The sequence below is a fragment of the Hydra vulgaris genome, chromosome 06 (genome assembly GCF_038396675.1).
Source record: "Hydra vulgaris chromosome 06, alternate assembly HydraT2T_AEP".
In the NCBI taxonomy this organism is placed as follows: Eukaryota; Metazoa; Cnidaria; class Hydrozoa; order Anthoathecata; family Hydridae; genus Hydra; species Hydra vulgaris.
The window spans coordinates 15,782,501-15,810,248 of NC_088925.1; the positions used below are offsets into that span (position 1 = coordinate 15,782,501).

General features: G+C 25.5%; 1 protein-coding gene across 2 annotated transcripts in view; it reads left to right on the forward strand.

Annotated features, from left to right (window-relative positions):
- LOC136081671 (uncharacterized) overlaps positions 1-27,748 on the forward strand; it is a 55,118-nt gene that overhangs the window by 23,139 nt on the left and 4,231 nt on the right. For both annotated transcript variants that reach the window (XM_065799340.1, XM_065799339.1), the window contains exons 2-8: positions 1,112-1,206; positions 3,524-3,553; positions 4,352-4,453; positions 17,453-17,548; positions 23,464-23,574; positions 25,867-25,986; positions 26,086-26,148. In XM_065799340.1, the coding sequence (XP_065655412.1) occupies positions 1,112-1,206; positions 3,524-3,553; positions 4,352-4,453; positions 17,453-17,548; positions 23,464-23,574; positions 25,867-25,986; positions 26,086-26,148 (617 nt within the window). The remainder of the gene's footprint in view (positions 1-1,111; positions 1,207-3,523; positions 3,554-4,351; positions 4,454-17,452; positions 17,549-23,463; positions 23,575-25,866; positions 25,987-26,085; positions 26,149-27,748) is intronic.

Consider the following 27,748-nt stretch of genomic DNA (forward strand, 5'->3'; position numbering starts at 1 on the left):
TTGCATCATAAACACATGCTGTATTAATTCCTGGTGAAAGAAAAGTCTGCCGCATTTGAGAAACATTAACATGAGTATGCATATTGTCAAATAACACTCGTCTTGTCTGTAAAGTAGTTTTAGTATGAACAATGGTGGTTTCTTGTTCCTGGAACTGTTGAACAAATGGGCAGGGGGCAGGGAGGAGCTAGGACTATTTAAAAACTGAGTTCAATACAGGCTTCATTTAAGACTTGTTTCTAGTACTGATTATGAAATACTTTTACATATATACATACTTTGTATTACAATATATAATACAAACTAAAGTACACCAATAACACTATTTTTATTGTTTTTAATGCATTTTGTGTTAATCTCATTGTTCTGATTTTGTAACTTCACCCATAAGTACCCGCTATTTTTTTTTTCTGAAATTTTTAACCAAATTGAATCTTAATTAAACTAAAAAATATCTTTTTGCTTCTTAAATTCAAAAATCAACTTTTTTATATTTGCAAATGATTTTTTAGGTTTTTTAGGTAGCCGTTGACAGAAAATTAAATATCAAGGTTTTATTAAAGTAAGTCTAGAGTTGTATACAATAAAAAAAACTAGGTTTCCTGAAATTTTGTTTTAAAAATATAGAACTTCAAAGTATGAACAAAACATGTCAAACGAACAAATCAACCTTGAAAGAATTTGTGGCATTTACTTAGAAACTGCTGGATCACCATCTAAAATAATTTTTAAACTAGCCAATGTCAGTCAATCAGCTATTTCTCCGGATCTCAAATGTTACAAGGAATCTTTATCCATCAACTGCATCAGGATCTGCTTTTTATTTAAATTATTTCAAGACTTAAATATTTTTTTTTATATAAACAAATTCTTTTTTTTTTTCAAGCTCTTTTTCTTTTTTTTAAGATTTAAAAAAAAAATTAATTTCCCATATATTTAAACATTTCCATTTTATTAGAGTTTATTTAAAAAAAATATTTTAAAGATGAATTTAAAGGTTAAAATATAGTAAATATTAATGACATTAGAAGGTACCAAAAAAAAGTAAAGTTGCAAGAAATATATTTTTTATCTCAATATATTACTATAAATATCTTTCTAAATAATTTAGATAAAATACCTGTTCAAGGGGTTGGATTTCATTGTATCTATCAAGATACATCAAGTAATAATAAATCTAAGAATGAAGTTATAATAAATAAAAAGGTATTAGTTATTATTAATATTTTGTTATTATAAATTTTTGGTTTATATAGGAACAAATCATTATATTTCAACCAATGGCTTGTGGATCACCATCTCTGATTTTCCTGATTTTAATATATTGTTATGTGCATTATGTAGATAAGTTAAACTTGAAATTTCAGACTTCCAAGTACAACAATTCAGAATTTATTGCCTTAGAAACATGACACAATGGCCCCACTTAATTTACACATGGTCAAAACAGATTACTTTAGAGCTGTATAACTTTTTTCTCACTTTCAACAAGTGTCTCATTTTTTCTAGAACAATTTTCTGGATAGTTCTCTCTTTAAAAGAGTGGTTTTTATTAACTTGTATTGAGTTATAGAAAAACTATGATTTCTTCAACTTTGGAAGAGTTTCTGAAATTGCTAAAATATGCCAAAATGAAACTAACTGTAGCAAGTTTTCTGATTTGCTACAACTGTCTGCAATAAATGGGCAAAATATAGGCAGTTTGTTGCAGTTTAGAACTCAAATACATCTAAAAGCAAAATGTCCATTTGCCTAAACAGTCCAATTTTCAGCCATTTTGAGATGCTTGTAAATATATATAGAACCCTTAGATGTTGTCCGAAAGTTTTTTCCATATTTTGTTGACAAAAAGTAAAAATTAAAATGCAAGACCGGAATTTTTTTTTTTTAATAATGATAGACTGCCTGCCCCAACCAAACCCTCAGTCGATGTAGCAGCACTCCCTTGCGGGTCAGGCTATTTGTCAGTCGATGTAGCAGCACTCCCTTGCGAGTCAGGCTATTTGTCAGTCGATGTAGCAGCACTCCCTTGCGAGTCAGGCTATTTGTCAGTCGATGTAGCAGCACTCCCTACCGAGTCAGGCTATAAGATAGTCGATGTAGCAACACTCTGCGCATGATTTACAGTAAAAAAAATGAAAAATAAAAACATTTTATTAAAAAAAATAAAAACATTTTATTAAAAAAAATAAAAATAAAAACATTGTTTATATTGTTAAAAACATTCAGAATGTTTTAAAAACATTTAGAATGTTTTTAAAAACATTCCGGTCAATTAAATTTGCGTTTTTGTGGTTTTTTTATATAACAATTAATTTGTAATTAAATTAATGGTTTTGACTTTCGTCCAACACGAAAATGTTGGACGAAAGTCAAAAGTAATTAAAAGTGACGTATGTGTTGGCGTAAGAATCACTTTTTTCCTTCCGCTCTTCCCAAAGCCAACAAACTATAGATCTATATATATATATATATATATATATATATATATATATATATATATATATATATATATATATATATATATATATATATATATATGTATATATATATATATATATATATATATATATATATATATATATATATATATATATATATATATATATATATATATATATATATATATATATTAAACATCTTTGCTTCTAACAAGGCTGCAAGCAACCACTAATTAAAGTTGGAAGTTACTGGAAGAGAAAAGATGAAGATTTTAGAGCAAGATAACGATTGATGGGCGACTTGAAGGATTGCAAATTATATGAATCAGTAAAGCAAGATGAAGGAAGCAAATTCCAAAGAAGTGATGTTCGAGGAAAAAAACTAGACAAATAAGAGTTTTTGGAGCACTTAGGAACAGTCACAGAAAAAGGATGAGACTTAATTGAATGACAAGTAACACAAGAATGAATTTTAGTAGATGGCACAAGAGAAGCTAGCTCTTTAGAGCATTGCCCATTATAGTATTTGTAGAAAAGAGAAAGAGAAGCAACATTACAATGATGTGATAATGGTTGGAGGTTGGCTGCAAGAGCAGGTCCAACTATGTTTACAATGCGTTTTTGCACCTTGTCTAAAAGAGAAAGGGCATCATCAGAAGATCCGCCCTAGATATGGTAACAGTATTCCATACAAGGCCAGGTTTGAGATTTATAGAGATAGAGAATAGAATCTGGAATAAGAAAGTGTCGAGCTCGGTAAAGAGACGTAAGCTTAGTAGATGCTAATTTTGCAACAGGTTTGATATATTGTTTCCAAGAAAGATTGGAAGTTAGAGTTAATCCTAGAAGATGAAGATTAGATTGATCTTTAACTATCTACTTGATTTATATAAATAAATATATGACTTATTAAATAAAGTATTAAGTTAAATATAAGAATTTATGATTTTATGCATTTCCTTACACCTTAATACTTGCATCTTTTTCACTTACTGTTATTTAACTAAGTAGTATTTTATTGTTTTGTTGATTTATTCATTAAGTTTGTTAGTTGTTTAAATTTGGATTTAATTTAATTTTAGGAGCCCATTGATCTAACAAAGAATCCTTATGTAAGTTTTTATAAAATGTTATTTTAATGAAAACATTTGATTTACAAAATGTTATGTCATTTAAGTTTCAATGTTTTAAAAATAAAAATATAAAAAAATTAAAAATAATAAAAATAAATTGTTAATTTGTTAAATATAATAAAATGTTAATACAATAAATATTATATATGTTAAAATGTTAAATATAATAAACATGATAAAATCAGTTAATAATAAAATGTTATTTTAATATATAAAAATGTTATTTTAATATAATAAAAACATTTGATTTATAAAATGTTGTTATTTAAGTTTCAATTTTTTAGAAATGTTTAAAAAAAAAATTAAAAATAATAAAATTAAAATTATGAATAACAATGCATAAAAATAAAACACAGTTAAATAAAGCACAGTTAAAATCATAAATAACAGCATATATACAATAACATATAACAATACAATAACAGCATACAGCAAATTTTAAAAAGCAACAACTAAAATTATAACAATGCATAAATTAAAATAAAAAGCAACTAAAATCATAAATGACAGCATATGTAACAACACAAATTTAAAAAAACAACAACTAAAATCATGAATAACAGCATATGTAACATAAATTTAAAAACAGCAACTAAAATCATGAATAACTAAACATAAATTTAATTTCAAATAAAACTTTTTGTCTAAACAACTTAAGAAGTTATTTTTTTATTTATTAAATTAGTTGTTTGATTTTGTTTAAGCATTGGCAAATTTTATTAAATAAATAATTTTAATAACTTCAATAGTTTATTTTTATCTATTTTTTAAATACAGGATACAAAATTGACGGCTGCCATCAGATTAAAATATGATATTGAAAGCATTGAACTAATTATTAAAGAAAATCCAAGTATCATTAACATACCAGAACGTAAAGTATGTTTTATATTTTGTGTTTTACTTCTTCATATACATAGTTGTCAATTCTAAATATTAACCTAAATATATATTTCATAGTATGCAGAGTTGTTAGTCCTTGGCCTTGCCTTAAGGCCAAAAATTGAGGCCTTGGCCATGGCATTGATTGTTTTGCCGTTGGCCTTGATTGTTTTGGCCTTGGCCTAAAAAAAATATATTTTTTCTTATTGATTTTATTGAATTCTGCGCATAACCTTCTATTCTGGTCTATTTCTACAAAACGTGGTTTTATTGTCATAGCACTTGCTACTTACAGTTTTGTTAATAATTGGCCTTAACGTAAGGCAAAAATTGACGTCTTTGGTCTTGAAAATATTTGTGAAGGCTTGGAACTCTTAATCTTGGCCTTGACCTTAAAATTCTTGGCATTGTAACTTTTGGTCTTGGCCTTGTAACATGTGGCCTTGGCCTTGGTCTTCCTACTTTTGACCTTGTTAACAACTCTGATAGTATGCGATGATTTTTATAAAATTTTAAAAAGTTTAAAATCTTCGAATTTATAGATTTTTGATAGTCTCGCTATCTCTAAATTATTTTCCTGTTCAAAATCTTTTTTTTTTTTTTCTTCTTAAAAAAAAGAAATATTCTAATCATAATTTGAAATAAAAAGTTAATCTTTAATTGTGATTTTATTTTTTGAATAAAAGGCAGAAAAGTTTTATGTATCACTAGCAAAAATTAAAATAAAATCAATGAATTTTTAAAATGAAAACTCGCAAATAAATAACTTTTTCCTGACACATTTTTATTCAATTAAAAAAGGAAGTTTGGTAACGTTCAAGTAATTGATTTTAATTAATGTTAAATTTTTTCTTTTAATATTAAAACAATTTTTATAAAATATTTAAAAAATTTTAACTGAATACTTAATACCAAAATAAATTGTTTTATGAAATGCTACTATAACAATTACTTATGTTACATAGCATTACAATTACATTGTTACATGTTGCATAAAACTAAGTTTTTACAAAAAATGAATTCAAATATATATTTTGTCTAATTCTTTGATTTATTGATTAATAGGAAAAAAAGTGCAAATGCGCAATTGATAATTTTAAATTTATTTAAAATAATTTATTTATTGCAATGACTTTGCAAATGGCGGAAAAAGCTAAGAAAAAATAAATGAAAAGTTTGAATAAAAAAATAAAAACAACCTACAGTTGAATTGTCCTTAGTTACATACAACAATTTCAAATTATAATAAAAGAAGAACTTCAATTTTAAAGTTAATGATGTTAAAGTAGAAAAATGATTGCACATTTTATATCTCTGCTCATTAGCATCATTTTCAAATCTGATAATGTTAATTAGTTAACAATAAAGTTATTAACTTCAATCGCAGATACTTTACACTTTACATTTACATTTACAGATACTTTTAACTTTACTTTTAATACTAAGAAGATATTTTATGAAACACAACTATAAAATGTATTGATACACAAAAATTACTAAATTACAAAATTTATAAAAATTACTAATGTTACACAAAACAAGATTTTTACTAAATATATATATTTCATTTATTTACTGCAATTAGCGATAAAACTTCAAGAAATAAAAAGATTTGAAAAAGAAACCTAGACTAAGAGACTAAGTACAGATGAAAGAAAAAATATTCTTAGTTAAATACATCACTTATTATATTTTATTATATTACTATTAAAATAATATATTGTATTATTAAAATAATATATTGTATTAATACTATTAAAATAATATATTTTTCTTAAAATAATAAAAAAATTAAGACTTCATTCATTTGAAAATCAAAAAAGGATTTTTAGCAGTAAAATGAAAATAATCTAAATAAGTTAAGCAAAGAAATTAATAGATATAGTTTACATCATATTTAATATTCGTAAACGAAGCAAATTCATAGATATAGTTTACATCATATTTAATATTCGTCAACAAAGCAAATTAATAGATATAGTTTACATCATATTTAATATTTGTCAACAAAGTAAATTAATAGATATAGTTTACATCATATTTAATATTCCTCAACGAAGCAAATTAATAGATATAGTTTATATCATATTTAATATTCGTCACTGAAGCAAATTAATAGATATAGTTTACATCATATTAAATATTCGTCAATGAAGCAAATTTAAGTAGCTTGACAAACAATAAAACTATTTTAAATACTTTTTCTAAAATTAAATGATTTTATGAAATTGTAGCATATGCATTTTCCAAATTACACCCATATTATTAGTCAAATCTTGTTTTTCAAATTTCTGATTTTTTTTTTGTTCGCTCAACCATGACCAGCAAGAATTTATTTTGGGAGGTCAAAATAGCTATTTTTGTCATTTCAAGCAGTTGTTGATTATAGACTGCCGTTATATACACACACATATATATATGTGTGTGTATGTATATGGCTGTTATATACATACTAGCTGTCATGACCCGTAAAATATGGGTCTTGGTACATCTGTTCCACATCGACCTTTTCTAAACTTGTTCCTTCCTTAAATATGCTTTAGTAAGCAGTAAAAAATAACTATAGAAAAATTATACTTATTGTTTACTTTTTAAAGCTATGAAAAAAAAATATATTCCTTTTAAAATTAATTTTAAACAACTTTAAATGTTTTGGTAGATCTTGCTCCAATCGCTATTTATCAATGGATTGGATATTGGTACCAGTCTAAATAATATTTAGAATACCTGCTTGAAATGTGTTAATTACCTTCGGTATAAAAAGTTTCAAAAAACATGAGTTGACTTGAATATGTGAAAAATAACGGACTTACCATGACTCATATGATACTGGTCATAGTAAGTCTATTCCACACCGACTATTTTAATAATTTCGCTTTATTTCAATAACTTTTAAAAAAGAGCAAAATATAAAAATCAATGTTTTGAGTTAATGATTAATGTTCAGTACTTTATAACTTCTTCTCCCGTTCATTAATTTCGTTCATTAACTTCGTTCATTAACTTCGTTCATTTCAAAGAAAATAAAAGTTTGCATGTAAAAAAATTTTTCTATAAGAAAGAAAGTTATCTCTTTAATGCGCAGTCTTAACTAATTAAAGTACATTGATAACTTGTTAACTATAAGAAAGAAAGTTATCCCTTTAATGCGCAGTCTTAACTAATTAAAGTACATTAATAACTTGTTAACTATAAGAAAGAAAGTTATCTCTTTAATGCGCAGTCTTAACTTATTAAAGTACATAAATAACTTGTTAACTATAAGAAAGAAAGTTATCTCTTTAATGCGCAGTCTTAACTAATTAAAGTACATCGATAACTTGTTAACTATAAGAAAGAAAGTTATCTCTTTAATGCGCAGTCTTAACTAATTAAAGTACATTAATAACTTGTTAACTATAAGAAAGAAAGTTATCTCTTTAATGCGCAGTCTTAACTAATTAAAGTACATTAATAACTTGTTAACTATAAGAAAGAAAGTTATCTCTTTAATGCACAGTCTTAACTAATTAAAGTACATTAATAACTTGTTAACTATAAGAAAGAATCTTATGTGTCTTATGAGATGTGGGTCCTCTATTTCCTCTGCAATATGCTGAAAAAGCATTGTAAGATATATCTGAAATAAAAAAATAAAAAAATTATGACATGATGAAAAATCATATAAACACTACAAACCAATTTACCTCTTGCTGATCTTTTTCTAGAGCATTGTTAAAAATAGTCAAAATCTGTAAGAGTCACTGCAAAGACAATTAGCTATTACACAAAAGAACAAAAATATAAGAGCTAACAGTGCAAACAAATTTTGCAATTCAACCAGAAAATAAAATTATTCTTACCTTGATTGCGACAAACTAATTTCTTTTTAAACTATTAGCTAATGATCAACATAGTAAATTTTAAATAATTAAAGTTTACTAAGTTAAAACCATATTTTAACAGTACACAAAGTAAACCAATGATAGTTGGTAAAGCACCAAAGTTAACTAAAGAACTAAAATAACAACTAAATTTAAAGTATTTCCAGTTAAACATGACAAATAACTCTACTATCATGAGATAATAAAGGTAAAATCATAAAAACAAACAAAATAAATAAAAAGGATATAGTAAAATGTTAACTTCTTTTTAAAAATACGCTGTTGCTTGCGCAACAGTAGCATCGCTTTAATTTTTTTCTTAAAGTTATGGGAGTGATTTCTGATTGGTTGATTTTTTTTCTTTTATTTTAAGAATGCATGCCCAAACCAAAATCCTTAATCGATGTATATGCTTCACTGCGCCTATCCTTAAATCAGTTGATGTATGTACACTTACTGTGCCTATCCCTATATCAGTCGATATATGTAAATAACAAAAAGTCAATGTAACTTTCAATGTACAACAATAATAATAACTTTCAATAAAAAATAGTTAAAAACATTTAAAAACATTTTTCTCAGTGAAGGACTCGATCCCGGATCATCGTAGAAGTTGAATCATTAAGAAACACAATGCTAAATGTACAATGTATAGTTGCAATTCTTTTTAAATTTGTACAAATAAAACTTTCAAAATCAACCAATAATATTCGCAGCCGTGACTTAAAATAAACCAATAAAGCTTTACTACCATGACTTTAAGATAAAAAATTAAATCAATGGTACTGTTTCGCTAGGCACAACATTAAAAATAAGATCCTTTTAATCAAAAAAAATAATGTTTTCATGAACAGATAAGAACACATCAATAAAGAACATACACAGTGAAAAAGTTCTTTCGCGAATTTATTGTAGGTACTTATTAGTTACCCTCTAATTCAGTGATTGTTGATTATTATGAAAATTATTAATTGCAATTTAAAGTAATCACAAAATCTAAAGTGACAATAAAATATTATTCTCAAATGGAGGGATCATAAACACCGCCACAGCAGCAAATTATTTTAATATTTTGCATGTTCTGCTGACTGAAATTTTGATGGTGTTTAGTGTAGAAACAGAATGTACACCTTCTCAACAACAATTTTTTATAAACATAACTTATTATTAAAAAAAAAAGAAACAAAATTGTATTTGTTTACTAACAAAATTTAACAAAAACGGTTAATAAAAATATATATATTAAACTAAAAACATTTATTTACACCTTTATAGATGTAGTTAAGTATTTTCCCCTTCTTACTTTAACTCCACCCACTTTTGGCAAGGGTAATTTCTTCCTCTCTAATGAAGGAAAATCTTTTCCCATTCTGGGCCCACACCCTATGTGCACTATAGGATGTGGGCTCTTATTAACATCTTAATAGCGTACAAACACTTTATAAGAATAACCTAAAAATAAAAAAAGTAACAATTGAAAGCAATCAAACTATTAGTAAAATATCTCATAAAATAGAATAATACAATCATATTAAAGAAGATATTAAATTTTTTTTTAAATCAGTTTTAAAGATGAAGGTAAATTAGAAATTAAAACCAGCAATGTTATAAGCTGTGGCACTAGAGCTAAAATAACAAACAAAATATTGTTGTTCAATTTTAAACACTTAGTACAAAAAATTTGTTGAATTAGAATGTAAAAAAAGCAAATGTAAATTTTTTAAGAAGTAAATATTAATGATTCTTTAAATGTAAATTGAAATTTATAAAATCTAACCTAAATATCGCCACCAGACAATAACATTGTACTAAATAAATAGATTCATATAAAATGCGATTGAATATCTAACATAAAATTATTCAAAACCAATAAAAAATAAAAAATACCTTACTTACATTTAAAATAAGGTCATCTTTAGCTTCTATAAAACTACCAGCCTGTCAAGACAGAATTTCAATGCATCGCCTTTAAAACAGAACATGTTTCATTAAGTAAAACATCAAAAAATTGAACTTTAATAATTTTAAAAACAGATTGAAAAGTTCAAAAGATTAAAAAAAATGCATACTATTTATAAATAAATAAAATATTCAATAATTATATTATTTATGATTATGATAATAGAAGATTCAAAAATATTTAAGAAATCTATAAGAGTAATATAGGAAATACAAAAAATTTACAGCGTGCACATCTACAATGCCTCATGCATTATAAGTTTAAGGCGTCCGAGTTGACTCTTCCAATATTATACAAAATATAATTATATTTTGGTTGTTATCTAAATTCTGTTATCGTTGCGCACTCAGTTTAGAATGTTTACTGGGGGTGTGTTAAAATAGCTGTAAAACTTTAAATTTTCTTATTACCTTAATATTGTGTATATTTAACTTTTTATTATTTCTAAATGTTATAAATTTAATCAAATGGTTTATAATAAATAAAAAATTAGAGTTTTCAATTATGTTTTTTATAAAAACATATTCTTTAAACCCTCTTACTGTTTTAAATAAAGTTAAGGTTGCTGTGTGGTAAGTTCAATAGCTTGCTTTTTTTTTTAATTTTTGTTTTTTAAAATGCAAAATAAAACAACTTTCTTTCAAAAAAACTTCTTTCTTCAAAAGCGTTTTATTTTGTATTTTAGAAAAATTGAAAAAGATTAAATTAAAAATATATATGTAGCCATAGGTAGAAATCGAACCTGGACTTCTTGTCCCACAAGCCCTGCGTGCTAATCGTTCGGCTGCACAGGCAGTTTAACGAAAATTTAAAACTACATAACATATTAAAGACTATGAAACAGAAATGAGTGCTATCAATCAAATCTTAAGAAGATGTTGTCGCAATGCAATTTTTAAGTGAAAGTAAAACTAAAAAATTTGATATATGTTTTAGTATGTTTTTAACATAACATAATTTGAAGTAATTTAGATATTCGCGTAAGTTATTTGCATACACTTTTTTTGACTTTCCTTATAAAAAAAAGTGGTGCGACTCTTTCTCACTATTATCTCGGTTGCTATGGCTGCCAAGAGTACTGTGTCAAACACGCTCCAATGAGTACTGCTATTAAGTTCCTTATTATAATATATGATATATATATATATATATATATATATATATATATATATATATATATATATATATATATATAATCACACACTTTATACACACATTATAATATATGATATATATATGTATATATATGTATATATATATATATATATATATATATATATATATATATATATATATATATATATAATCACACACAAGTGCACAATATATAGTTTTTGCTACAAGAATATAAAGATAATCTGATGAATCTCGTGCAAGTTTAAATGAAGTGAAATCAACCAAAAAAAGCGAAACCTAAAAAAACATAACTTATTGTTACCCTTATAAGGTATTTTTAACATTTAAAGCATAAAATATTCTACTGTCAAAGTTACCCCAGAGAGAGGGTAACATTAACAGTGGCACTACATCAACAAAAATAATTAACTATCAATAATATTACACAAAGAATTAAATTTTTAACAGTTTATGACAGCAATATTGGTAAACACTTAGAAAAATTAGATAACAAATTTTTTTTGTCACGTGCTAAAAAAATTTTTTTTTTAAAGATGTGTCAATGTTACACCACTTTACCTTAAAGTTACATAATATCTTTGAAGTATGATGACATAAAAAACTAAATGGAATTTCTTTTTTTGTTTTAAACACAGATAGCAGAGCTCTTGCTTTAATATACCCATCTTTTGCATCTGGCCCAACTATCAGCATGGCTACTTCTGTCACTTGTTTTACAGAACGTTCAGTTGCTACATAGTTCAGTTTAGGTTTTTTTCTTGATCTGTTTTGCATATTTCCAAGTTTTTCTTTTACTTTTATTATATTATACAGCAACAAAACCTCCATCAACTTTTTTGCCTAGATTATCAGGATAAAATATATACAGAGTAACATGGTTAATATTATCTGTAAATGTAAAATTAAAAGTAAATTCTAATGTTATCTGTATTTGAAACATTTAAGCTATCATTTTTCTTTGAAGCTACCATGATTTGTTTCTTACTCTGGTTAACTAAGGTTAACTCTGTTTAACTCTTTTTTACAATAAAACAAACAAGGTAAGAGGATTCATGGGTAAGAAATCTTGCTTCAATTAAATCTTAAACCTACAAAGAGACTAATTTTTATTTTTATTAACTGATTATCCAAGCATTTGCTGTTTAATAAATAATATATGTATATATATATATATATATATATATATATATATATATATATATATATATATATATATATATATATATATATATATATATGCATATATTTATATATATATATATATATATATATATATATATATATATATATATATATATATATATATATATATATATATATATATATATATATATATATATTGTTTATTGGAAATTTCTTTATTGCTGACTTTTCTCAAGTTTTTTCTTAGTTTTGTTTAATGTTTTATTGTCTTATCAGCATGTATCACATGCATGTCACACTTTAGACCTGTTTTATTTCTTTCACTGAGTAATCATTAGTGTGATGCTATTTTTTATTATCTCATGAAACCTTTTCTATGACATAAATAATTATATTCTATGAACAATTTAATAAAAAACAATTGTTAAATTAAAAAATTTTTAAATTAGTAGAAGTTAACATTAAATATAATATAAAATTAACTTAACTATTATTGATCAATTAGAAATAAAGAAATTTTAATCATTTTCTATTTTAGTTATAATATATTTTCATAAATATCCCACATAAGTGCTGAAGGAATTTGCCTACAAAGAGCATATTCAAAAGAATATGAGAAAATGCTGGTTTAGCTGCTGCATATGGATTACAAGCAAAAAGCTTGGCCAATTTTAAAACTATTTGAGAAGTTCGATACCTTGACACCAAAAATATAAAAGTAAAGACTGAAGAATAGATCTTTTGTGATCATCAAATGGGTAATAGAAAGAGGTATGTCTCAACCAGCCAAACAGTGTTTGAGCATCCTACTAACAGGCAGTTGATAGCAAAAATGATGCATGGATCTCGATTATATAAAATTATATTCAGGTTCAAGCCCTCAAAATGACAATGACTCTGACAATTTTAAGCTGTTGTTGGAACCACCCAAAAGAAATAATATGACTTCATAAAATAAAAATAAAATTTTTTTTTTAAATATAATTACTTTACTTTTGGTTTAAGGCAATGCCAATTGTTATCATGTGGGCAGAAGCTGGTATCTCTACCCACAAAAGAGCTAGGACAACTCCTTCCACAATCAATCAGCTATTTTTAGAGCTGGTAAAAGGTTGCACGTCCAACCCTGAATAAACTCAAAACAGCTTTGTCTATACAGCCATCTTTTATCTTACATTTTGATGTGAAAACTGTGGCACCATATGATTATGGTGTTAAGAAAATGGAATCCATGATCATTGCCCTTCAGTCAGAGGGACCAATATTTTGATACATTAGTCTCAAAACAATGCATCCTAAAGGAACCTCCATAAATCTAGCAGCTATAATAAAGGAAACGTTATTAGAGTAGATGTTACTCATAAAATATATCTTATTGTTTTTTTTTTTTTTTTTCAGGTTATGCATTGTCTTTAGGCACTACTTGGATGCCAATATTTTACCCAAAGTGGAGCTGTCAACCAAACTGCCATGTTCTCACTCAGCAAAGTGCAATTTATGTCTTACAAGAATACTTTCTAATCCCTGAAGACAGACTATCATTGAAAGAAACAGTAAAGTTTATTAGCTGTTCCTGATTATACACATGGTTTAAAATGAGGGAGGAACCCAATAGGACAAACCTGAAAGAAACTACATCAAGCTTCATTCAAGCCCAATAAACTTTGAACAGACGTATCCTTGAGATTTAAGTCTTTTACAAAAATGTGCCTAGAACAAATGAGGTAGCTAAAAGAGGACATCCAGCTATGGACATCTGATGTAAACAGACTTATGATGATCTTGAGAGTCTTTTTTCACTAAAATGTTTATTAAAATGTTAAACCAAAAATAATTTAACTTTGTTTTATTGTTATAGTTACACTTTTAAATTCAGTCTATGGAAATTTTTGTCTCATCTTTAAAGTTCTTTTTTTACTTTGTTTTAATTCTTTTCCATGCAACATTTTCTATTTTCTTATGAAGAGTTTTCACTAGGAATAAAATCTTTTCTAGGGCTAATAAACTCAGAAATACTAGTGATAGATGAATGTCTAATTTTAGCTTTTTTACAATTTATGAATTACTTAAAGCTTAAAAGCAAATAACAAATTAAATAATTAAAAAGCATTATTTATGTTCTTGTAATAATGTTTTTTTTATGGCATAGAGTTAAGTCAAAATCTTTTTTAAATTGGATTTGGCATTGCACTTTTAATGACAGTCTAAAACATAAAAGGCTGATATATTTATTTTATACTTACAATTGTTTCATTTCAATTAAACCTAAATGCCAAAATGTGGGTATCAAGATGATTTCTAATCATAAAGTGATCCATAGTAAACCTACCTTGAAATTTAAATTTATGTAAGAATACACTTTTTGCAAGCCTAATTTTGCTTTTTAACAAAAAACCACACAATTGTTGCTGTACTCACTAATCTAATTGCATTAATTTCTTTAATACTGCAGCTTGTCCTTTTGTACTGCAGCTTGTACAGCAAAATAAAATTACTATGGAATTTTCTAAAATTATCTAATATCAACTTATTTTTATTTTTTTGTTTATTCATTTTAATGGCTAAATATTAATTTACAAAAAGATTAAATAAACTGAAGAAGTATATTTTAAAAAGTAATTACTTTTTGTTAAGTTGTACTAATATACTCTCACTAGAAAGTCTGGCCCCATAAAATGGGTCATAATAGGTCTGATTCACAAATCCCACATATCCTTTATTTGTTCTCAATAAGTTGCAGAAAATTGTAGAAAATAATGATCTTATCCTCATTAGAGATTTTTAATAGACAATATTAGTACTTATAAAAAGCATGCAATTTATGAGTTTCTTACTAATTTGGTTAAATAATGCAATAAAATAATGTTCAAATATATTAACAGTATAAATGATGAATAAAAAGTATAATTAATAATTAAAGTCAACAAAAATGGAACTTGTGCTTGTGAACTATAAATTTTCGAAATAAAAAATCCAAAGAACTTCAGAACATTACAAAGTATAACATTATTTGTACAACATTTTTCGCCTATCATTCCTTGAATGGGATAATTATCACTTTTGAAAAACAAACTTTTAAATAGTTGACGCTAAAAAACACACAATTTTTTTTTATATACACTAACTCCATCAAACGTTTGATCAGACAACTTTTTAAAACAAAGAAAATTTAGAATCTGATTCAGTGTCAACAAAACTTGATAAAAAAAATACTCGTTTATCACCAGAAACAACTGTTAAAACCTCAGCATCAATAAGATTATTTTGAAGAGCACAAACTTTCATTTGAGTACCATTTTGTTGCAAGTTTTAATAAATTTCTAAATAACATAATTACACAACCAATTTTAAATTTTAAACAATTAGTGGCACAACTGTAGAAACAAAGTTGTTCAAAAACTAAATAGAAGAGTTGTTTCTTTTATTAGAGTCGTCCATCTCAATTTAATCAGCACTTAGCACAATGCATTGATCTCCGGTAAACATTCAAGCACTTGCTCATCGATTGACAGTGAATTCACATTAGTTAGTGTTAAAATAACTCGTTTAGCATAATCATTTTATTCATCATCTTCAAATATGTCATGACTTAATCTGATTTAGTCCGTTTCTCTATTAACGCCCTGATTTTGTGTTTCAATATACTCTTTAAAAGAATCTTCCTTTTTGACAGGTATTATCCCACTACCGTGTTTTAATAGCCATTGTGAAAACTCTCGTTACCAATCATGTACTCTCATTTTTCAATTTTCATTTGAAAACTCTCCTTACCCATCATGTACTCTCAATTTTCAGTGAACGTTTTATACATACTTCTACAACTTCAGCCCTTGTCACCAAAAAAAAATGACTTTCCTACCAAATGGAATGTTGTTGTTACAAAAATATAATGGAAAGTTGTTATGAACAAAGTATAAATTGCGTGTTTGGTTATAATGAATTGTGGCTGTAATAGAACTTAAAATAATGTGGCTATAGCAAATTAAACACTCATACTGCTGGTTTCAGCTAAAAATAATTATATTTAAATGTTTTCATGCTAAAGGCTGGTCGATTCATAAAAACCAATTAGGAATGTTGATTACAAAGGTACTACATAGTCCACGGGCTACCCGCCCAATACATAGCTATTAAAAAGAGTGCTACTACGTTACCTGCTGCTACATAGCTACCACATACCTGGTACTACATAGCTATATAGTACCTGGTACTACCTAGCTACGACATAGCCCAGTGGCCCACAACAGCTACTTCATAAGATATTATATTCATTATTTTAAATAAATTTAATTAAAATATATCAAGCTTTAGTGATAAATTTTAAAGATATAAAATCAAAATTTGTAAAATAAAAAAAACAATATAAACATTTAAAATAATAACTTCATTAAATATATCACATGCTTTTTAACAAAAATTTAAAACAATTTAATTTGATGTCAGTTAACTAATAATTGTTACTAAGTGCATTCAATTAGACTTTTCATATATAGTTAATTACACGTTAGCAGATTCTATTTTAACCAATTACATTCGTTATAACAATTGTAACTAAGCGCATTAAACAGTAACTATGCGCATTAAACATTAAATTACAATAATTAATATTAAGATGGTTAAAATTAATTTACAATATTTTAAAACACAATGGAATGCCACATTTTAAATTGTTGAATTAAGATTTATTAGTTATTTTTTACACTTTTAACACTTTATTTATTACTGAGCTAAACAATAAAAAAAAAAATTTAAAGTTACAATTAAGGAAACTAAGATAAGGTAAATATCTCTTAAGTGTGCATCTGATTTTATTTTAGACATAAGTGCTTTAATAATAAATTTTATGTATGTTATAATTTATTACGTTTGTAATTTCTGTATTATTTATATTAGTTCGATGAGTTGCCTATTATTCTTGCAGTAAACCTCAAGAACATAGAGCTGTTAAAGTTTTTGATAGACCAAGGTGCAGATATAAATAAAAAAATAGTAAGTCATTTATCTGATAAATTTTTAGATTACACTGATATAATATAAATGTTTTGAATTTTACCATTTTTTTTGCTAAAAAGTTTTTATACAGATTTCAGAAAGAATGGTCAATTCTTAAATAATGGTTTAATATAATGGTTTTGAATAAAAATAAATTACTTACATTTTATATTAAAAAAAAACAACACTTTTTAACAAAACACACTTTTTAACAAAACACACTTTTTAACAAAAATTGTCATTTTTTATGACAACTATATAACATAATAGCAATATTATTTTTTCAAAGAGTGTTAATAAAAAAGATTGTGAATTTTAAAATCTCTAAATATAAAATTCTTTCAAGATCTTGAAAGAACCAGAATTTTATATTTAGAGATTTTAAAATTTAAATTAAAATTAAAAAATTCTAAAATGCTTATAAAAAATGTTTAGCATTTCTAAAATGTTACTAATGGTTCATAGAAACGCGCGTTAATTTTAAAATCAACCAATAAAAATTTTTAATTGGCTGATTTTCAAAATTTAGCGCGTTTTTATGGACCATTAGTAACATTTTTTGAAATGATAAACTTTATAAAAAGTTGATTTCATATTTTACATTTTTGTTCAAGTACTTATTAGTTTAAGTACTTATTAGTTTAAGTTTCTGAAGTTTTAATATTATTTATAGAATATCCATTCTATTTTTTCTAGATGCTTTTCTATTTCAATTAAAATTTGGAATTACTTATGTTTTTTGAACAAAGAATGAATTATAAAAGTTGTAAGTGCGTTGTAAAAGTAATAACATAACTATAGTTTTATTACTGTTATAATGCAGTTAGTGACTAGAGTATTAATTCTTTTGTAGTAGTAAGTTTATTGTTTTGTTTTTTATAACTTTTTTGCTAACAAATTCAAGTTAGTTTGCCTCTTAAAAATAAAGTACACTGTTTCGCATAAACTAAAATTTTTAGAACCAAATATTTTTCCGGATATCACAAATCATGATTGCTTAATTCAACCCTTGCATAGACATAATCTAATATATAACATTAACTTGTGAAAATACTCTATTTAAAAAGGACAAACCAGGAAAACACTGGTTGAAAGAATGTAGTTCTTGGAAAAAGGAAGCTTGAACTTTTAACAAAAGCAAGAGCTAAAGATATATCTCTGAAAAAAAGTTACATGTGAAGACATTAGGTAAAAACAATTTATTTGATAAACCTCTTTAATTTAGATCAAACTGCTTTATGAACAGATAGAAAAATCTTTGTTTAGAAGACATCAAAAACAGTCTATTACCATGCTCCATCATGTGGTCAACCAATGTATGCTGTACTCTTTTGTATGTCTATCTCCCTAGTCATCTACATAGTGCTCCATCTTTTTGATGTAAAAATGGACCAGAAAATACAATCTATGATGCAACAAAATGTGTTATGAAGAAAAATACTTAATAAAATTGATTTTCTTTTTTTTTAGAAAAAAAATCTTTATAATTGGTTAAGAGAGAAAGCAGGCATAAAAAAAATGTTAATAAGTTTATATTACCCAATATACTAAATACTCTTATCAGTAAGAATAGATAGTGAACTTCCAAAGAATGGTTTTAATGGTAGTAGTCATTACCTAGTATAAAAATCAAAACCTATGATGAAGTTAGTAAACATGCAACTGAAGTGTGATAAACTATGTGTTAAATGTGATAAACTATCATGTTACGCTGTGATATATATATGTTTATGAATATATCGAGTCTTGTTAAAAAAAAAGTTAGTAATTGAAAATATATTTATGCAGGCTTTGTTATGAGATTTTGTTGTATATTGCAAAAGTGTAACGTATATTGTTAAAAACTATCGCATTTTTTAAGGAAAATTGTAATGGTAGCTGCAATGACAAAACCTTCCGTTATTATACGGAAAAACCCATCCATGTAAAGGTAAGTTCTGTAAATAAACATGTTTCCATTGAAATACAATGAGTTTTGTTGTGTTAAACAACGGGAGGTTTTGTCATTGCATTTCCATAAAAATATTAAAATTTCAGTGATTTACATTTCATTTTAACAGCAAATTCACAAATAAATAGTAAATTAGTAAATAAACAATAACAAAAAATTTATTAACAATTTTAATAGAATATATATAAGCACATAATTATACAATATATATTCTTATATACTATAATGTAATATACTCTATAATGTAAACTATGCGGTAGTGGTGCATATGCGGTAGTGGTGTAGTGGTAAGAGCGCTTGCTTTAATATTTAACAGAGTAATAAATTATAAAAAACACTCATTAATTGCAATCATTAACTTAAAGTTGTTAGTCAATATGACTGATTTAACTATTATATTATATATAACTGAATAAAAAGTCAATATGACTGATTTGAGGCCAAGCAACAAATAACTCTGGATATAATTAAAAACCTTTAAAAATAAAAACTTTAATTAAATTACCATACAAATAGAGGTTTTAAATTGCAACATAACCAATCTCAGTTTGTTTGTCATTGTAATGGTGATAACCGAATTTCCTGTTTTTTCCATTGTTAATGCCAGATGCCATTACTCCTAAATTTAAAATTAGATTTTCTTATATTGTTTAATAAATAAAAATCTTTTAATCAACTTCCTCAAAATTAAATTCAATTACTGAATTTATATCAATTTAAATTAATATCACATACTGAATTTACTGGAAAAGTAATACAATCATTGCAGTTGGATGTAAAACAGGTGAATAGGTTGATGAATTATTTTAATCACCTTATTAAAATCAGAAAATAAAGAAAGTAACAGATAAAATACCTCTACTGATTTGCTCTGCAGCTGTTAATTAAGAATTAAGAAAAAATAGAGAATTCTATTTTACCTCTAATAACAATTATATTTTCTTATCAATAATTTAAAAATAAAATCCAAATTTTCTTAACAATACTGAAAATTTATTTTATCAAATAATTATTTTAATTTAATATAAAATTATTTCAAAAATTAAATTTGTAATTTTATATACCAAGTTCTGATCTTTTGTGGGCTAAAAAATATAAAAACTATAACATAATAAAAAATAAATAATTTATAATAAAAAATTGATAATTTTTACTCATCTGATCTTTAATCATTACTTATTTCATGTCATTTTTAGTTTCTCAATTGTCAGGTCAGTTTTGGATTATTTTTTTTTTAAAAGAAATTGTTTTAAAGACCAGAAAAAGTTTAAAAACCTACTTTTATAAAGTTTTTTTTAATTATTGGGTTTCTCAAGGTTCTATCCTTGGCTCTATACTCTTTTTAATTTACATTAACGATCTTCCAGATATTCTCACATCTAAGATGGCATTGCTGATGATACTACCATTTATTCTTATCTTGATAAGAAGCCAATGCTCTCCGATTGCTTGGAGGGGGCATTCGAGTTTAAAAAGGATCTCACTTCTGCTACAGCATGGCATGAATAATATAAAGTAGATCTTTTTTAGGAATGTAATTTAACAATTTCTCGATTAATATTTTTTCAGTTTGGTATTAATTTATTGTTTTCAGATGTAACATTTTAACATAACATTAATTCACAATAAACTAATTTGTTGTTAATGTAATATGATATTAGCATTGCAATTTTAATAAAAATAAACCTATGTTACGAATCATATCATTAATATTAAATTCATTTGCATCAATGTTTTCATTATTGTTTAAATGATTGTGTGTAATTTCTGAAGTTGAAATGTTTATTTGGTTTTGCTCAAATGTCACCTTGTGGATTTGATGACACTTTGATAAATGAGCAGTGAATGAGAGCTTAGTTTTGTATTGGCGAACATATTCTTCATATGGACTTTAAACAGAGACTCTGTTTTTAATATGTAGTTTTAAATGCACTATAAGTTCATTGAAAGGCAGTTCAACTTGGCAAGTCAAAACTGAACATACTCCTATCTTTTCTATATGAACAAAGTTATTAATTGATTTTGTAATATTGGAACAAACATAGACATATATTCTCGTAAAAGTACAGAAGTTTTTAAAGGGATCCCAAAGTGCCAAGACAAGTTGTGTTCATATTAAAAAACTAGCTTTATAGTTTTACTTGAAGCTCCTAATCTCTATGTTAGCATGTGTTTTTTAGTCTTTAAAATATATGCTGCAATCTACAAACTTTATAATTTATTCAAGCGACTTTAATTCCAAAGAGTTTTAGTATATGACATCATTGTAGAATTTTGATAAGAAATCTAAAAATTCTTTTTTATATAAAAGTTTTTTGTTTTTTTCATCATAAATTACTAAAGAATTTCTTTAATTATTTTATTTTCCAAATTTAGGGAAGTTCGCATTAAAAGTATAAATAAAATATTTCAGATATTTTAAGCTCATCTATTTCTTAAATTATTTTTTGTGTTATATTTATTGTTATTAAATGATTATTATCCTTATTAGGATTCTGTTAAAAAAAATTATTTTATGTTATTTAACCTTAATTTAATAAATTTAATTAAAAGCATTTATTTGCTTAACTTTTCATTGGGTACAAATATTCTCGAAATTCTTATTTAATCATGCGGAATATTTTTAATTAAATTTATTCTGTAAAACATGTATTGCTTATTTTATTTTTAAAATTGAACATTTATTGCTAAAGATTGCAAAAAAGTGTAGCATTATTGAGCTAACTTTAAAATTGAAATTGTTTAATGAAAGACTTTTTATTTTGTTAGTTTTTTAATTTGTAATGTTAAGACAGGTTCTAATGTAATATACTTACCAAATACGACATATAAATTGAGAAATATTAAATATAATGTTGTTTTTTTCAAACACATTGACAATTTATTCACCATCTGTCTTGAATTATTACCATAAAACATTAATTATTGCTTTAATTAATAAAAAGCTGTCTAATTTTGTTAGGTGTAAATTCTATAAATATTTTCTAACTAAAAATTAAAGAATTCAGCAAAACCAATTACATTATTTTTTAAGTTTTAAGTGAAGTGCAATTAAACATTTCAATAGTGTGATTTTTTCAGTTTTGTTATTTACTGTTTCATTTTTTTTTTTTTTTTTTTTTTTAGATTATTCACCTCCCCAAGGCCCGAGGGGGGCCACTACAGTCGAGGAGGCTACTCATTTTTTTGTGTTTTTTATTTTTTAGTTGTTATTTGTGGTGCAACCCTCTCTCAACTCTTTAACTCCGAAACACGAACCTTGAAACTAAGTTGAGCGCGGTACTTCCAGGGACGTGGTGGGAGTCGAACTCCGAACCTCTCGCTTACAAAGCGAGCACTCTTACCACTACACCACTACCGCATTTTAATAACCAATAAAATAGGTAATCAATTATGATCTATTAGAGCAACTAATTATTTCTTTTAAATTATGGGTTAATTTAACCAGAGATGCCACAAAAAATACTTTAGGCTTTTTATTGTTTTTTTCTTGGACATTTTTAAAGACTCAAAAAATTCTACAAACTTTAAAGCTTTATTGTAGGAAAACAACTGAACTTCATAAGTCCTGGAATTTAGCTACCTCCTTTAAAGCCACTGCCTTAAAGGAGGTTGTTTTAAAAAATCATATTTGAAATGAAGTTTTTATTGGTAATAAATAGTTATGATATATGTTATATACTTTAGCTAATATAAGTTATATATTAACTAATTATTTAGTTGACTATAATTATTTTTGTTTCAATAAGTAATAAAATGTCTTATGTAAAGTCGTCTTGTTAAAGCATGATTTTTTTTTTTTTTTTTTGCTTAAAAATTTAAAGTAAATTTAAAATTCAAATAACCTATGGAATGAAAATACCTGGAAGTCAATATTAAACACTAGTAGTAAAGTATATGTTTGATCCACTCAATAGACAAGGCTGATAAATAAATCTAATTTGTTGTTTTTTTGCTTTAGGGTGATTATGGTAAAACAGCTTTGTACAATGCAGTTCTTCGTAAAAATCATGGTGCTGCTACTATACTTTTAAAACATAAACAAATTGATATGTGCATCAAATGTTGTGAGGTAAGATTATAATGATCAGCATGAAAAATAATACCAACAGCACCTTCCTTACCTACTTAAAGGCAAGGATTATGGGGAACCATCGCCAAACATTTTGTCAGATAAAATGACCAGTGGTTGGCAGGTATCTTTTGGCTAGGTCTTTAAATAGATTAGAGGTTTGCCAAGTTGTCAAATCAAAATTTTATTTCAGGAAAATGACATCACAAGCTGTTTTTTTGCGAAAAGTTGTTGCCACAGTTATTTATAAAAAAATAATGTAATTAGCATAATTATTTAAATTGATCAGTTGTTTAAATTGAATAGAATAGGTAATATAATAATTATGAATATATAATTGAATAATTTAAATAAATATGCCAATTACATTATTTTTTAAGGTTAAAGTGAAGTGCAATTAAACATTTCAATAATGTGATTTTTTCAGTTTTGTTATTTACTGTTTCATTTTAATAACCAATAAAACAGGTAATTAATTATGATCTATTAGAGCAACTAATTATTTCTCTTAAATTATGGGTTAATTTAACCAGAGATGCCGCAAAAAATACTTTAGGCTTTTTATTGTTTTTTTCTTGGACATTTTTGAAGACTCAAAAAATGTTCACAAACTTTAAAGCTTTATTGTAGGAAAACAACTGAACTTCATAAGTCCTGGAATTTACCATTTTTTAACATAGAGTCCACCATCTATTTCACATTAAAATTAAATATTATTTTTGAATTATAATATTCTACGTTCAGGTTTCAGACCCTATAACTCCTGTAATCCTTTTCTTTATGAAGTTTCTAAATATTTTTGAAGATCCTAGATTTTGGAATCTTGATAAAAGTCAAAACATTTTTTATTATCTGAGATTTTCTTTCGCTCTACTCCTCAATAGTTGTTTTTTAAAAAAAAGTACAATTTTATTTTTTATCTCATACTTTATTTTTAATTGATAAAATATAATAGAGACAATAGAAAAATAAAATCAAATAAAATCAATTTCTTCTTATAACTTTTTTTTTTAAGTTTTTTCCAAATACTTTTATTAACTCGTCGTTTCTGTCTGTATGTCTGTTTGTATGTCTGTCTGTATGTCTGTGGGCATCAAATCATGCAATCAATTTTTGAGTCACTTCCTAATGATAGATTTTCTTCAAATTTTGCATACACACTCTTGCTTGATGACAATACAATATTCAATAATTAGTTTTGCAATTAGTCAATTAATTTAGTTAATTTTAATTAAATTTATTTTTTTATATTGTAAGAAGAAAAATAGTTTTTAAAATAATTGTTTTCCTACTTACACGCGCATTTAGCTTATTTAGATAAGGCGTTGACTTTGTAAACAGTATGTCTAAAGTTCGAGACCCGCCTCTACCTGATTTTTTTTGTTTTTTTACACACGCATACAGCCGAATGTTAATAAAATAAAATAGTAATATCTGAAAAAATTTATTATCAAATTTGTGTTTTTATAACATATAAAAGCATTGGGTTTTAAAAATACGTTTTTAATTTTATTAGTTATTTTTAAAAATATATTTAGAAAGTTTTTATTTATTGGATTTATTTGTAATAATTTATTCTTTTAGATTAGAGCATAAAAATAACAAATATGTATGTATTTGAAAATTTTATTGTTATTGTGGAGATAATAATCATTATCATAGAGATTTTTTAAATATGATTTATTATTTATTTTATTTTCTCTTTGCTTTTGTAGTATCATTTTTAACAGAGTTTCAAATTTATGTTAACCAATAGATTCCTAAATCTGTGTTAAGCTAGCTTACTATCACAAATATGACAGAAAAATATTATCCACAGCCTCAGTGAATCATCTGAACCCCCTGTCCATCAAAACATTATAATGAATGATGATCATTTTTCAAATCAATGCCCACTATCTTAACCACTCGATTGTTTCTAAAACACTGTCAGACATCAAAGTTTTACCTATTAATTGGTATTATATTATATTAGCCACACCTGGCACACATCAATGCCATTTTATAAAATTAGAATGGTTTACATCAACAAGCCATTCTATAAAATTAGAATGGCTCATATCAAATTTTTTAATTTAATTAAATTTCTTTGAATTATACAAACTAATAGTTTTAAATCACTAACTAAATTTACTTCTGAAATATTGTTTACTGTTAATATTGCTGAAAATAAATTTGCTTAAAATTGTTATTACAATGAGTAAAATGTGTTTTTATTTTTAAACTATATTTTGAACTTTGTCTAATTTTCAAGTATAAATTTTTTGTAAAAAAGTTTTAATTTATTTTAAGGAACAAAATACTGCATTGCATTGTGCTGTTTCTAAAAATGATATTGAAATGTTAGAAATTCTTGTTCAATATGCTAAAGAAAAAGGAGTTTTGCAGAAATTAATGACATTAAAAAACAAGGTTTATATTTTTTGTCAAACTAAAATTATAAAATTTATAATCTAATAATATTTCAGTTTGTTGACAAAAACTACATGCTATAATATTTTGATATTTCAGAATGAACATACACCAGATAAAGTGTCTACTGCTACTAGTTTTGAGGCCATCACACGCCTAAAAGTTGGTACTTTTCATATTTATTTATTTTTTAAATTTTTTTTCTGCATATATATGAGGAATATTTTTTTAATGTTTTTCAGCAAATTACAGTTTTTAATAATAACATTGGTACATATTAGTATTAAAAACTGATTAGTTGTATCTATTTACAATAATTAGGGAGTTGGATTGTTGATAATATTATTAATGATGGCAATATTAGTAATGATGGGGTGTTGGTATATTTAATAAACTGGGGAAATAAGTTAAAAAATAGCATTTAAAAAAAAAAAAAACATTGATTATATTAAAAATCATTGTTAGAATAAATAGTTTGGGTTTTAGTGTCCATTTTAAAACTTTTTTCTAAAAATATTTTGTGCTATTAGTAATTCTTTAGAAACTCACAAAAACATTTTTTTTTTTTCCTGAAAAAACTCTATAAATGAGCATTTTTTTCTGAGAATCTCAGAAATTTTCTGCATTGAAAAACTGCTTGATTGGTATTTCTATTAGATTTTATCTTATAGATTTTATTTGATTTATTTTTTTAAATGAATTCACTATTTAAGTTAAAAGTTAACTTAGAACAAAGAAGAGGGTTAAAGAGCAAAAAAAGCGGTTGACAGAACACTGATGATGAGAAAAATTTTGACAGAACCAATGTTTATGGAAAAAAACTAGACAATTGAAAGTTTTTTGAGCATGAAAGAACAGTTACGGTAAAAGGATATGACTTTGCTGAATGATGAGTCACATGAGATTAAATTTTGGTTAATGGAACAAATAGTGATACACTCTTAAGCAGCTAATATAATAGTATTTGTTGAAAAGAGAAAGAGATGCAACCTTGCAAGGACAAGACACAAGGTTAAACTTGGCAGCTAGAACAAGTACAACAACATTGCAGTGTGAGTTTGGACTTTGTCTCAAAGGAAGAAGACTTCATTAGAAGAATAATATTCTATACAAAGGCGAATAAAGATTTATTGAGTTAGAGAATGGATTCATGAGTAAGAAAAGAACAACCTAAAGATGGAACCTTGTGGTACCACAGAAGTTTCTGGATCAGATAAAAAATTTTGGCTTTCTGTTCAAAGAGACCAAAAAGTGATGACTTGTTTTGTCATCAGCAAATAGAGCCACTTTAGAGGTAAGATTAACAGAAAGATTGTTAATATAAATGTAATATAATTGAGGAACAACTCAGGAGTAAAAATGGAACCTTTTTGGTACCCCAAATGTTACTCAGAGAGGTTGATTTCATTAACAACTGTAAAATATCAAAGTATTAGTAGTGCCATGTTGTGCATGGATGTTTCCCTGTTTATATTGATGTGTATTGTCGAGACTATATAAGGAGCCCTTTGTTACTAATTTGGGAAGATTATTAGGTTATTAAGTTTAGAGGTAACAGGAAGATCATTAGAACGGGAAGTTTATTAGAACAGAGGCAACTGTATGGATTTTTGCTATCAGTGCTGTCCACTAATTATGATTTTTGGTTAAGTCAAATCCTTTAATAAACTTAAAACATGACTATAGCTATAGTACCTAAAAATTATAAACATAAAAACCATTGCCACTGTCATCGTCAGTTCTATTTTTTACAAATATTTAT